This window comes from Micromys minutus (genome assembly GCF_963924665.1).
Source record: "Micromys minutus genome assembly, chromosome: 5".
Lineage (NCBI taxonomy): Eukaryota > Metazoa > Chordata > Mammalia > Rodentia > Muridae > Micromys > Micromys minutus.
In genome coordinates, this window is record NC_137974.1 from 78,060,975 (window position 1) to 78,073,466 (window position 12,492).

General features: G+C 53.3%; 1 protein-coding gene across 1 annotated transcript in view; it reads left to right on the top strand.

The window, feature by feature from the left end:
• The first annotated feature begins 430 nt into the window (after positions 1 to 430).
• The window catches only part of HS6ST1 (heparan sulfate 6-O-sulfotransferase 1), a 36,945-nt gene continuing 24,883 nt past the window's right edge, over positions 431 to 12,492 (top strand). Inside the window, exon 1 of the mRNA XM_080917528.1 lies at positions 431 to 1,166. Coding sequence (XP_080773654.1) covers positions 640 to 1,166 — 527 coding nt within the window. The 5' untranslated portion in view covers positions 431 to 639. The remainder of the gene's footprint in view (positions 1,167 to 12,492) is intronic.

Consider the following 12,492-nt stretch of genomic DNA (forward strand, 5'->3'; position numbering starts at 1 on the left):
CATGACCAGGGAAGGTGAAAAAGAAACTCGGGCTCCCGAATCCAAGGCCAATCAATGTCCAAAAGAGCCACCCACTCCTGTCCTCGGGAACCCAGACACCACCCACAGGCCTGCGAGCTGGAACCAATGCCCTTTCCGTAGCGATCGGCGATGACGGCGTGAGAGACACGCGACCCGGCTCCCCGCACTGGCCTGTGCCTGGGCCTCCTCCAGCCCCTCCCCTCCCCCAGGGCGCTCCAGAGGCGGAGCGGAGGATCGGAGCGGGCGGCGACAGCAAGAGGCGCCGCGAGGGCGGGCCCGGGGGCGGGGCGGGGCGGAGCCGCGACGGACTGCGGAGACGCGGCGGCGCACGGGGCGGTGCAGAGCGTTCTCGGCGCTGAGCTTTGCGGGCGGGTGCGGGAGCGCGCGGCTGCGGGGCGCTGTGGCGGGGGCCGGGCTGTACGCTAGCCGAGCCGGGGATCGGGGCGGGGAGCAGCCACGGCGCCGCCGAGACCGGGGGCCCGAGACGCTGCGCACAGCCTGGGCGCCGAGTAGCCGGGCCGGGCCGGAGCGCGGGCGGCGGTGGCGGCGGCGGTGGCGGAGCAGCTGCGCCCCCCGCCCTCCCAGGCCCGGTGCCCGGGCCGCTGGCGATGGTGACACATGCGGCGGCGGCGCGCCGGCGGCAGGACCATGGTTGAGCGCGCCAGCAAGTTCGTGCTGGTGGTGGCGGGCTCGGTGTGCTTCATGCTCATCCTCTACCAGTACGCGGGCCCGGGGCTGAGTCTGGGCGCGCCCGGTGGCCGCGCGCCCCCCGACGACCTGGATCTCTTCCCCACGCCGGACCCACATTACGAGAAAAAGTACTACTTCCCGGTGCGCGAGCTGGAGCGCTCGCTGCGCTTCGACATGAAGGGCGACGACGTGATCGTTTTCCTGCACATCCAGAAGACCGGCGGCACCACCTTCGGCCGCCACCTAGTGCAGAACGTGCGCCTCGAGGTGCCCTGCGACTGTCGCCCCGGCCAGAAGAAGTGCACCTGCTATCGGCCCAATCGCCGCGAGACGTGGCTCTTCTCTCGCTTCTCCACGGGCTGGAGCTGCGGGCTGCACGCTGACTGGACCGAACTCACCAACTGTGTGCCCGGTGTGCTAGACCGCCGCGACCCAGCAGGTCTGCGTTCGCCCAGGTGAGCGCCCGCCGCGGGCGAGTGTGATGGTGGGGGGTACCCGAAACCCCGGGCCAGATCTGCTCTCTTTGCTTTCTTGGGGCCCCTTCCGATCTGCCTGATCACAGATCCCCATTCATCTGTCCCCGCAACTGCCACTCCTGACTTCTGATCCCTCTTTTCACCCTCTGTTCTGTGCCTTTCACCACTGGCCTGTCTGCGCAATGCTCAGACTAACTCCTGGGTCACTGCCCGCTGTTCTCTGTGCACCCGACCTGCAGTTCACTGCCGGCTAGCCTGAGAGAGAAACCTTGGGGACTAAAGGTCCAGGCTTGGCTCTAGAGTCAGAAAAACAAGTGTGTGTGTGTGTGTGTGTGTGTGTGTGTGTGTGTGTGTGTGTGTGTGTGTGTAGCCCATACCTCTCTAGCACTAAAAGTGGAAGTGGAGCAAGAGAAATGAGGTTCCTCCTCTGTACCTGTGCTATCTCCAGGCCCTCCAGTGCCTACCAGCCTGGGAGGAGCTGCCGGGGGAAAGGGGTGGGCTCTGCCTGCCGGTGTGTGCAGGTAGAACAAAGGCCCGTGTGACCCGGGCTGAAGACGGAGAGAAGGCAGCATACCTGGCCTTCCCAGCCACAGAAGTGAAACAAAGGCCTCCAGTTGGAGACTGCCTTCCGTAAAAATCTATCCGCCGTCCAGATCAGGGATAGCTGAGACAGTCTAAACTACTTGTGCAGTCAGGGACCTTCCACCACGGCCTTTCATTCTCCTCCTTGTCTGGGGGATGTGGGTGAGGGCCAGCCCCTCCGAAAGCACTTTGTAAAGTTGAGATTGTAACCCTGTTTCTGTTAGTGCCCGGCCGGTCCTCTCAGGATTATCTTCCCCTTGCCTCACCCCACCCCCAGAATTAGGGCTTCTTGTCTGCCTTTGTTTCTCTTCCACATTTACTGTAGGGCCGATTTTTACAGATGAGCAAGGAAGTGGGTGTGGGCAAGTCTTGACTGAAGTCACTATTTGCTTTGGTACTTTACAGGTAGGAAGGTGCTGACTCTCCAGTGGGGTTGGGACCCTCCAACGTCCAACCGTCCTGGGGCTGTCTGTGGTCCACGGCACTGCTTGCCTTACAGTCTCGAGGATTTATTTCCTGAACTGTCAGGACACAGGGATTCTAGAGTTGGGTGATATACAACTGCACACCACCCCGAGCAGTCTCCATGGAGGTATTCTGTGGCTCTAATCTGAACCCACAGACTCCTTCCCAGGCCCTTGAAACTGTTTCCTGTCCACATTAGCTCTGCTGTGACACAAACAGGTTTCAATTACAGGACCCATCCCAATGGTTCAGCTGTGCTGTGCTAGAGTCTGGGTCTGGCCATAGCAGCTAACCAGTGGTCCACCGATCAAGACTGTGGGTGCCCAGTGCTGGGTACAGCCCAGCAGGCTCAGGGAAGCCCTCTCTCTGTCTGCAGGATGTGGGGCATGAAACAGTGGGCATCCTAATTAAAGGAGGCCCAGGCAAACTGTGCATGCTGCTCTTAGGGCTATAGAGAAGAGGCCAGAGCTTTGGGGTGACCCTACCCCTTATGGACGACATTGGCCACAGATTGTAACCAGGATGATCTTCTTGCAGCCCTATGGGTTCCCAGAGTGAAGGACTTGGCTAGTTTGTCAGAGGCTCAGGTGACCTCATGGCTATGAATGGAAGGAACAGGGAGGTGGATGGCCCCAGATGCTGCTCACAGGCCTCGAATGCCTGCAGAGGATGTGAGGGGACAGGGATGAATGCAGGATGGACTCCCACAGCCAGGAAGTTGCTGACTCAGCAACAGTGTGCAAGGTGGGGGAGGGGCCTCTAGGGCCCTTGTCTAACTGTGCCACCCAATAAGTGACACTGGGTTCCTCTATGTTACTCTCTTCACTGTGTTCCATTTGTTTCTTTTTTAGGCACTAGGTATATAGCGTTTCCCCAAAAACTAACCTGGGGGACTTTCATGTATTGAACTCCTATGTGAGTTCCCCATCTGTCCAGGAACCCTGTCGCTGTCAGGGTTGGCATGATGGCTGGTGTTAAGTAGCACTCACTATCACCCTTTAAGGCCCCATTCCCTCTCCAGAGAAGGGTGGGCCTTCTCTTCCTCTTCTCTCTGCCCTCAGGGTTATGGTAGAGCTTGGACAAATGACTCTACCCAGCTCCCAACCTCCCCAATACACATCTGTCTGCGACTGCTCTGAACTGGGCATACATCTGCGTGACTCATGAGGCTGGACAGGTCCTTCACTCCCTCCTCGGTTTGTAACTTACAACCTAACTTCCTGCCTCGTTAGGGGAACAGGTGTGTGAGCAGAGCACTGGAGGTTTCTGTGGCCTCTGTCCGCTACAGATGTCTCACATCTGCTAGCATGAGCCTGTGTGCTTACGAGACCAGTCTGGAGAGACAGAAGGCTTGCTGGCTGGCCTTGGACAGATGGAGTTGCCAGGGGATGAGTGTTACCAAGGACCACTGGCATCTGGGCCAGCTCTAGTCTGACAGTGTGACTATCTGGGTCAGAGAACCCTAACTCTGATGGACACAACATGCCCCAGGGGGCCAGTGAAACCCACAGTTGGTGGCTATGGGCTCAGTTTGGTGACATCATTAACAGGTAGAGGTGGGAGATTTGCATGTCACTTTGGGATGGTACCAGCAGTCCAGACCTACTGGTCCTCCAGGATCCAGCAGAGAGGAAAAGGAGGAGCCTGGCGTTATAGTAAGAGACCTTGAAGTGCTCCCACCCATTGTGGTGATGGTTTTCCGTGACCGAGCAGTAAAGGAAGAACCCGTCCCCTGGTTTTGTTTATATTGGGCATCATGAAAAGCTCAGTCTGTGGCAATTACAGCCAGGCCCTCTGTGTACCCACTCTTGCTGCCACGTGATAGAATGGGAGCTTTTCTCTTCTCTAAGGAAGTGTCAAGTGGACACTCCTGTGTGCAAATAGTTTGCACAGCTTCGATTTCCTTTGGAAATTCCTCCGAGGGGAATATTTGAACGCTTTGCAGCTCTGGAGAGCATCCACGTTAGTTTACTAGTGGGGACATCTTTGCTTTGTGCTTTCTAGCCTGGGCCGTCAGAGTACCCTTCCCAGCCCCCACCTCCCTAGGATCCAGGAATGCAGCTGAGTGGAGGATGGCTAGCATACAGGAGGCCCTAAGTTCTGTCCCTAGTACAGTATCGAACCAGGTGAGGGTGCATTCCCTACCTCCAGCACTCCAGGGAGGGGGGGCTGCATGGTCAGAGCTCAGGGTCTTCCTTGGCTATATAGTGAATTCCAGCCCATGCTACATGAGACCGCGCCTCAAAAGCAACAATAACAAAGTTTTTCTTTTCCCCTAAAAGGTAGGCCCCAACTTGGAAACTGCTTTTTTTAATTTTTAAAAAGGAAAAAAAGATAACTATTATTACATTTTACTTATTGCATGGCCACATGCGTGCATGTGTGTGTTTGTGTGCGTGTGTACTGTGCGTGTGTACTGTGCGTGTGTGCTTGTGCCTGCCATGGACATGCATCAGAGGTTAGAGAACAACTTCTGGAAGTCAGTTCTCTCCTACCATGTGGGGTCAAATGTTCTTATGAACCGTCCATCTTACTGGTTCCCAATATTTTTTGATTTGTTTGTTTGACTTGTTTTTAGTGAACAAAAAGTACTTTTTTTTTTTAGTATAAAACTCCACCCTACTCATATCTTTGAGGTGGCACAGCCTTGAAAGGAACAGGACATGGTGTCCCGTCACCCCAGTTGCCTCCCCACCTGCTTAGGGATGTGTACAGTGAGGGTCAGAGGGCAGACTGAGGTGCTGTGGGTGGGGCAGCTCTGTCCCCAATGCGATGGTTTTGCTGTTCTGGTCCTTTAAGAGGTGGCGCCTCAGGGACTTGGCTATTTGAAGACACCTTCCTGGAAAAGGATAGGGAGATCCCAGCTAGTTCTTGAAAGGCTGAATCTGGGCCTATCTATGGATGCTCTGTGGCTTCCTGTCCAGCCATGTAGCCTCTCTTGCACACGATCCTGTCATGATGTCATCTCTGTACAAGGCCCTCACTAAATCTGAGCTGCTGCTGACATCATGTCCTTGAACCTCTAGAAACTGAGTTAGTCAGCTTTGCTTTGGAAAGCACCCAGCCCCAGGGATTTCGTTAGATCAGTGGGACACAGTGTGAGATAGTCCTCACCGGCCATAAAGCAGCTGTGTGAACCCATCAGAGAGTCTTAGCATGGAAGGCCTGGGGCAGCATTTGGATAACTGTCCATCCCAAGCCCTGTACCTCAGCCAGCCCACTACTGCCTCCTGCTCCTGGGGATGACTGCCCCCAGGTAAGAAAGGCAGCCATAGGTTCAGGTTATATAGGTTTTTCCATACCTAGACAGAAATGTACACTTGAGCTTGAAACTTGAGCCATCCAGCTTACTAGAAACCACCAAACAGCCTTGCTGCAGGGCAGGAATCATGCCATGTCCTCTTGGCTTTAGAAAGGGACCACCAGTGAGATCTGCTGATGGCCAGCCAAGGCCAGCCGTGGTGGCACACAGCAGCTTCCAGTAGTCTCCCCTGCATGGCTGGATTGTTCTCTGGTGACTCCTTAGTGCTAGGCTGCCCACTCCACCAGTTTCCTGGGAAGGGTAGATGGGGTAAGAGGCTTTGGAGACCTTGGCCAACCTGTCTCTGTCTGCTTGGCACTCTACAAACTTGAGCCTTTCCACCCTTCCTCTGTTGTCCCCAATGCAAAGGACTTGAGAGATGTCTCCAGAGCAGACATGAAGCCACAGAGTCAGAAGGGACTGTCACCAGGGCTCCCCACTCACGTAGTGGGTCTGAAAAGAGTAAAGGACAAGAAGAGACCATGTGTTGGAGAGCAGTCAGAGTGAGGTGGTCAGTTCATCTGGTCAGACTCCAAGCTGATGCTTTGAGCAGTCCCACCCATGCTCTCTGTAACGCCTGAATAAACTATGCCCCCCCCCACCCCCGTGGGGTGGGTACCTCTGCCCCTCCCCCCTTTCAGGGTCTATCAGCAAGGTCATTTGACTATCCTCTTTTAAGATCTTTTCTTTTGGAGAACTCAGTTGCCCTTTTCTCTCCCAAGTAAGACTTTGTCATTTTGCTTTTGTGTTGAAGGGATTGTATATTAGACTGGGGGGGGGGGGGCGTCGGGAGAAGGGAGACTAAGGTGAGGGCTCACTGACCAGCAGGGGCTGCAGGGTGCCAGTGGGAAGTGATGTGGGCAGCACCCTTTCCTATGTGTAGGGTTTAGCCCTCTAGAACCAGGTAAGGTTCAGGCATGTTGCCGAGAGCTGGTGAGAGGGATAACTAGGGGCCAGAGAGGAACCTAGAGATATCCCTAAGTGGAGAGAGATAGCCCAGGAGTTAGTGACTCATCTAGAATTCAGGCCTGTCATTTGCTGGCTGTTGAACTCCTAACTTTGCATGTCCCCAGAATAAGTCACCCCTTCCTGTTTCAGTATTATCCCAAGTTCCCTGAGTACAAGGCCTATCACGTTGCAGAAACAGGATGTACATTGCCACACACAGGAGAGAGCTAAAAGCCAGTCATTTCTGACCTCTGACTGGAGAAATGCGATTCTCCAGCTTCTAGATAGTTCCCACTTGGAGACAGTCTTGGTGGGAAGCTGGTGCCAGGCAAACCTAGCTTGGATAAACCTTGTTTCCTCTACCACTGGCCCCTCTGAGGCCAGGCCCATTCTGTGGGCACTGGCTCCCACATACTAGAGGCAAACCCCCCTAGCAGCCCTGTCCTGCTTTTAGTCTACACACCTATTCACCCGTGAAACTTGTCATGTTGAAGAGGCCTCTTTACTCTCTATGGCTGGCTCATGCTCTGCCAAAGGTACCACCCACCTTTTGGAGGCTCCACCCTATTCCCAGCTTCCCTGGTTATTCATTCATTGACTGAGCAGCAGACTTTGGCCTAGGTAGCCTGTCGCAGGAGACAAAACCAAAGTTCCAGGAATGTTCATATCCTCATACACATAGGGCTTAGGTACCAGAGCAGGGAACACATAGGAAGTAACCTGCCTGACTGTTCATGTCTTAGGAGTGTATGTTCTATAGGTTCCAAAGCTGGATCCTCAAAACTAGAGGGATCCTCTAAGTCCCCTCTTCTGCCTTGTGAGCAGAGCCAGTGACTCTGGGACTCAGTAAACACATCTTCATTTTTGAGGTCTAGATGTCCATTCACCATCGGGGTCTAGAAAGGGTCTGGTGACTTCATGGTTTCTCATTGTGTCCACGTATCATGGGAACCATAGTTCTTATGACCCTTGAGTTCCACATTCTGCCAACAGAGAGGACCCAGCTTCCCATCTGGCGAGCAGGCTGTTTGTAGTACCATGGTGGGCACGACTGAGCAGGGCCTTGCACATATGCATGGGGTGTTGGAGAGAAGCCATTCCCCACAGCCCGGCATCTGGCCCAGCTTTGAAGGCCGTGAGCTGTTCAGCTGCCTCTGTTTGTTTACACGGAGAATGTTAAAAGGCCCAGCAGCGGGGACATCAGAACAAATCAGTAGTTGTCTGGAAAAATAACCAGTGGACAGATTAAACTGGGAATTAATGGTTTACATGTCTGTAAAGCCCAGAGGTCAGTGGCTAAAGTCATCTACACCCCTGGCCATGACGAGCTTCTTCCCTCTCACGGTCAGGCTAATCCAGCATAAGGTCCTCTGCCTGTCAGCGAGGCCACTCCCTAGAAACCGTGTTTGCCATGGGGACCCTGTCTGTCATGCCTGCATCTGGAGTCAGAACTCTGTAGACTCCAAGTTGGCTGCTCCCTGCCTGGTCCACTTGAAGCCTCATTTTCAGTTTCCTTTACTCCCTTGGGGACTGGTGAGAGTCCCAGCAGGGCTCAGGTGATAAGTTCTATTCAGTCCAGTGGAGCAGGCAAGGACAGAAAGTACTGTGGCTTCCCTACAGCAAGGAAGCCAGCTGGGCAGACACAGGAGAGCAAGAGCTGGGACTGGCAAGTGTCTAGAGGGCCATGCTGAGGTAGCAGCAAGTAGGTGAGGGGCCCAAAGTTGTTCCATCCAGGTACAATCCCAGCTTTGCTTTTCTGTAGACATCTGGCCCTTCTTTAAATGGTCACCTTGACTGTGTCTGCCACAGGGGTACAGATCGGTTCCCCCACATACAGTTCCCCCATGGGCCTGTTTCTTTGAGAGGTTATAATGAATCTGGCCACTTCTGGGAACAGAATAAAAAAGGAACCTCCAGAGCCAGCTCTTGACCTTACTCCGTGAACTGGTGGGCTGTGAAGCCAGCAGTTAAAGCCTAAACAGGGTCCCGTGAGTATTCCAAGTTGTCCTTGAACCCCCAAATGTAGCAGAGGATGATCTTGAACTGATGTGTCCTCTGAATGTTGAGACTGGAGGCATACACTGCCGTGCGTGGTTTATTTAGTGGTGGGATCGAACTCCGGCCTCTGTGTATGCTAGACATTACCTGTCACTTAAGCTACATCCCCAGCCCCCACGTAGAGACAGGCATATAGATATAGAACCTGTTGTCTTCGGATCTCCTCCCCTCTGTTCCTCTGAGATGTTTAACGAACCTACAGCACTGAGGGGCACAGGGCAGGAAGGGTGAACTTGCCATGGAACATGGTCCTTGGAATATGGCATTGGGTCAAGCCCAGATTCTAATAACCCCACAGTGTATACTCCTACACAAGGGTACAGTGGAGTCTTCAGAGGGGGTGGGGGATACATCCACTGCTATCTCATTGTAACCTAAGATAGTGCCTTTCCACGTCTGCCCCAGCCTATTGTCTGCAATTTCACAATTCTATCTTTTTACTGCCTATCTTAGCACCTAGGCTGCAACTCTCTTAACCCACACACTTAAAGCTGTTTCAATGTTGCAAACTTTCTAGGCCTTGTATCCATTTATACTTAGCTTCCTGCAACCTGCCGTCTGTGCTCAGCCTGTCTCAGAGATGTATCCTTACTGGTCCATGACATGCATATTTAATCCAGCCACCTCCCAGTTCAGCCCCGTGGCTGTCTAGACGCAGCTCCTGTTTTCTCGGCTTTGTTCTGTAAGCAGCCGGAGGGAGCTTCATTCATGGTTGCCTGCCACAGTGCAGTTTATTAAAACCGCACCTGTTTGTGGTCCTATAGACACCATCCAGTAAGTCGGAGCATCCCATTCTCGGCCCAGAATAGGCCCTGCAGACTAGGAATGTACTTTATCTGCTATGAAATAAGTGTGAGTGGCCTTGGGTCTCGTGTCATCTGCGGAGGCTTTCTCTGACCATGGCTTGTTTGTGCCTTCGGCCTTGGTTTTCCTCTGTGGAGTTGTTTATCCTCTTCCTGTTGGCCGGTAGGGTCCTCTGTGTATCTTGGGGCCAAGTTTCATGGGTGATCTGCCCTCCTGCATTCTCATCCACCTTTACCGTGGCTCTGGCTTGTGCCTAACACAGGTACCTGCAGAGTGGACAGGTGGTAAGCTTATCATTGCCTTCCCAGAATGTGGATACTTTAAGGCCGCCTTCAAAGGTGTCCAGCAGGACACAGATACACTAGCTGAGTCCAGGAAGGCCAGGTAAGCAAGAGGGCCTTACAACTAAAACCAGAGCCTGGAGCTGCTGCCTGGAAAATCCACACTCTGTCTCTGCATGGGAAGGTAAGTCTAAAAGTCCCATCCATATTACTCACACCCTGACTAGGACACTACTTGTCTACATCTGGTACCTGCCCCTTCTCCCCTCCCCATCCATAGACAGCACCATCTTCTGCAGTCACACCAGGGGCTGACCCCTGCATGGTGCTGCTTTGTGCACAGAGCTCTTGGCACTGCCCTCACAGGAGAGGAACTTATCTCGAGATGCCCACACACATACTGAGCCCCAGCCTCTGATGCCTTCCTCTGCAAGCTTGGGATAAGAGATCCTGACAAAGTGCCTCCCCTGCCCCCACGTCCCAGGGGACAAATGTAGACAGTTGCTTCTAGTTCCTGGGCAGCAAAGGAGAACATCTCCCTCCAAGTCAGCACTGAAACTCCCGTGTAAATATTTACCTCTCTGGAGATTTGGTGTCCTTGGGAAACAGAGGCTGGAGGCACTGAGTTTCGGTGTTGATATCACCATGGTGAGAGTTAAGATGGGTGTCCTTTCGAGCAAGGAATTGGGGGTATGGGTTATATAGTATGAGCCTTCCTGAATCCTAGACCTCAACGAAAGCTTTGTCATAAGCGCTACTGGAAATGGGGGACTTGGGGAAGTCACCAAAGAGGGACACTGTCGGGAACCAAGGCAGAGAGGCTTTGCCCAGATAAATGGTAACTGTGACCTACAAAACCCTCACTCGGTACCAGCTTAGGAGCCCCAATTCTGCAGACAGTAAAATGAGGAAAAGAAGGCCTAAATGAATTGCCACATAAGGTCACCCATGGCAGAGCCACAAGCTTATGGTTCCAAAGTCCCCTGTATCCCCTACCTCCCCACAATGACAGACAGCAAGGTGGCCTCGGTACCAGGGCATCTAGGAGTGGCTCCTGCCAGGGTCTCAGATTTACTGCACTGTCTGTCTGTGATAGGGACAAATGCAGCTAGTCATGGCTGCCAGAGGCCTGTGATAGTGCAGAGGGCCTGGCTGACCACTAGGTTCCCAAAGAGTTTAGTTAAATGAATGGTTACCCTGGTTCATTAGGTGTAACATGGTGACTCCCCAGAGATCAAAGTCAGGGGTGAAACGAACAGATAGTCTCCCTAGTAATCTAGAGGCCTTTTAAAGTATAGTTTTAAAAGATTTATTCGTATGTGTTATTTATGTATATGATGTATGTGTATTTCTGTGCGCATATACTAGGCATGTGTAGGGGTGGGTTTTGAGGCCAGACTCCAGAGGAAGACACTGGGTTCCCTGGATCTGGAGTTACAGGTAGTTATGAACCACCCATTGTCGACACTAGGAACGAAACTCAGGTCCTCTGCAAGAGCAACGCAGAGCCTTAATTCCTGAGCTCTCCCTAGCCTCTCAGTTTTAATCTAATTAGCTGCTGCATGTGGAGGTCATGTGGAGGTCAAAGCACAAGTAGTAGTAATGGCCCCCCTTCCACCATGTGGGTTCCAGGAATGGTTAGGCTCTGTGGAAAGTTTACCTGCTGAGTCACCTCAGTAGCCTGAGTCTGGAGAAGCCCTGCCCAGGCAGAGGTGGCAGAGAATGGGCCACAAGGAGAGTGGGTTACAGCTCCTCTTTGTAGACAAAGACTTTGATGGCCATGCCCAAGATGACCTTGAGGGGCTGGGGCTTCCTCTACTGCCTCTGTTCTTGGGACAGGTGGGTAGGTAGATAGAGTTGTTCTGCTCCTGTGAGATCAGGCACACATGCCAGCCCACCTCCTGAACTCTCAAAGGGTTCACTGCTTCCCCTCCATGCTGTTTATAGCTATCAGGAAGTCCAGTCCTGTGAGGACAGGTTTATGCCTTGGCTTTCCTGGAAGCTGGGCTGGCCACATGCCCAGCAGAAAATACAGCTTCTGTAGGGGAGCAGCCGGCTTCATTAGTCACTTGGTTAGGAGAGGAATGGGACCCGTAGGCCATTTGAAGCAGAAGCACGTATACCCAACTCTAGGGGAACTCGCTCAGAAAGGGACCCACCCAGGTGAAGTCAGTCCTGATAGTCATACATGAAATGCCTGTCAGGCCTTGGATCCAGAGCACATCTCAGCAGCATGGGACGGTCATGTTAAGCAGGGTCTAACATGCAGAACTGGGTAGGGAGGATATGTGTTAGAATGTCTGGGTAGTTGACCTCAGATTGTGAGCATGCTAGAGAAGCTAAAATCCCAGAAGCCCAGTTGCTGCTGATTCCAAGAGGTGATTTACATCTGAAGGCCAGAGGATTCCTGGAGCATCTCTGGTTTGCAGGCTGTGCTGGAAACAAACCCTACCCAGATGTGTCGGCTAGTAGATTCTAGATGCAATAGAGACAGCCATCACAGGTATCTTTTGCTGACTCAGTCTGCATTACAGGCCAGGCCCCCTCTCCTCCTGAGGAGGTACTATGCAGCCAGGGCTGAGATCCCCCCACCCCCTCCCCACTGCAGCATCCTCTCTGACATTCTTTATTTACAAGTGAGCACCACGTGATCTCCACATGGCGCGGGCTCCCAGACAAGAAGTTATGTGCTTTGGAGATTTGAACCTGAGCTAACCGTTTAGCCAAGCAGGCCCTTCCAGTTACCATCACCTACCATCCCTCCTCTGTTTCCTTCCCCCAGCTTCAGTCTTGCTATTGCTAGTCACTGTGTTCCCTCTCCCCCCTCCATCCCCCCTAGCCCCTGTCTTTTGCTGGTCAAGATGGG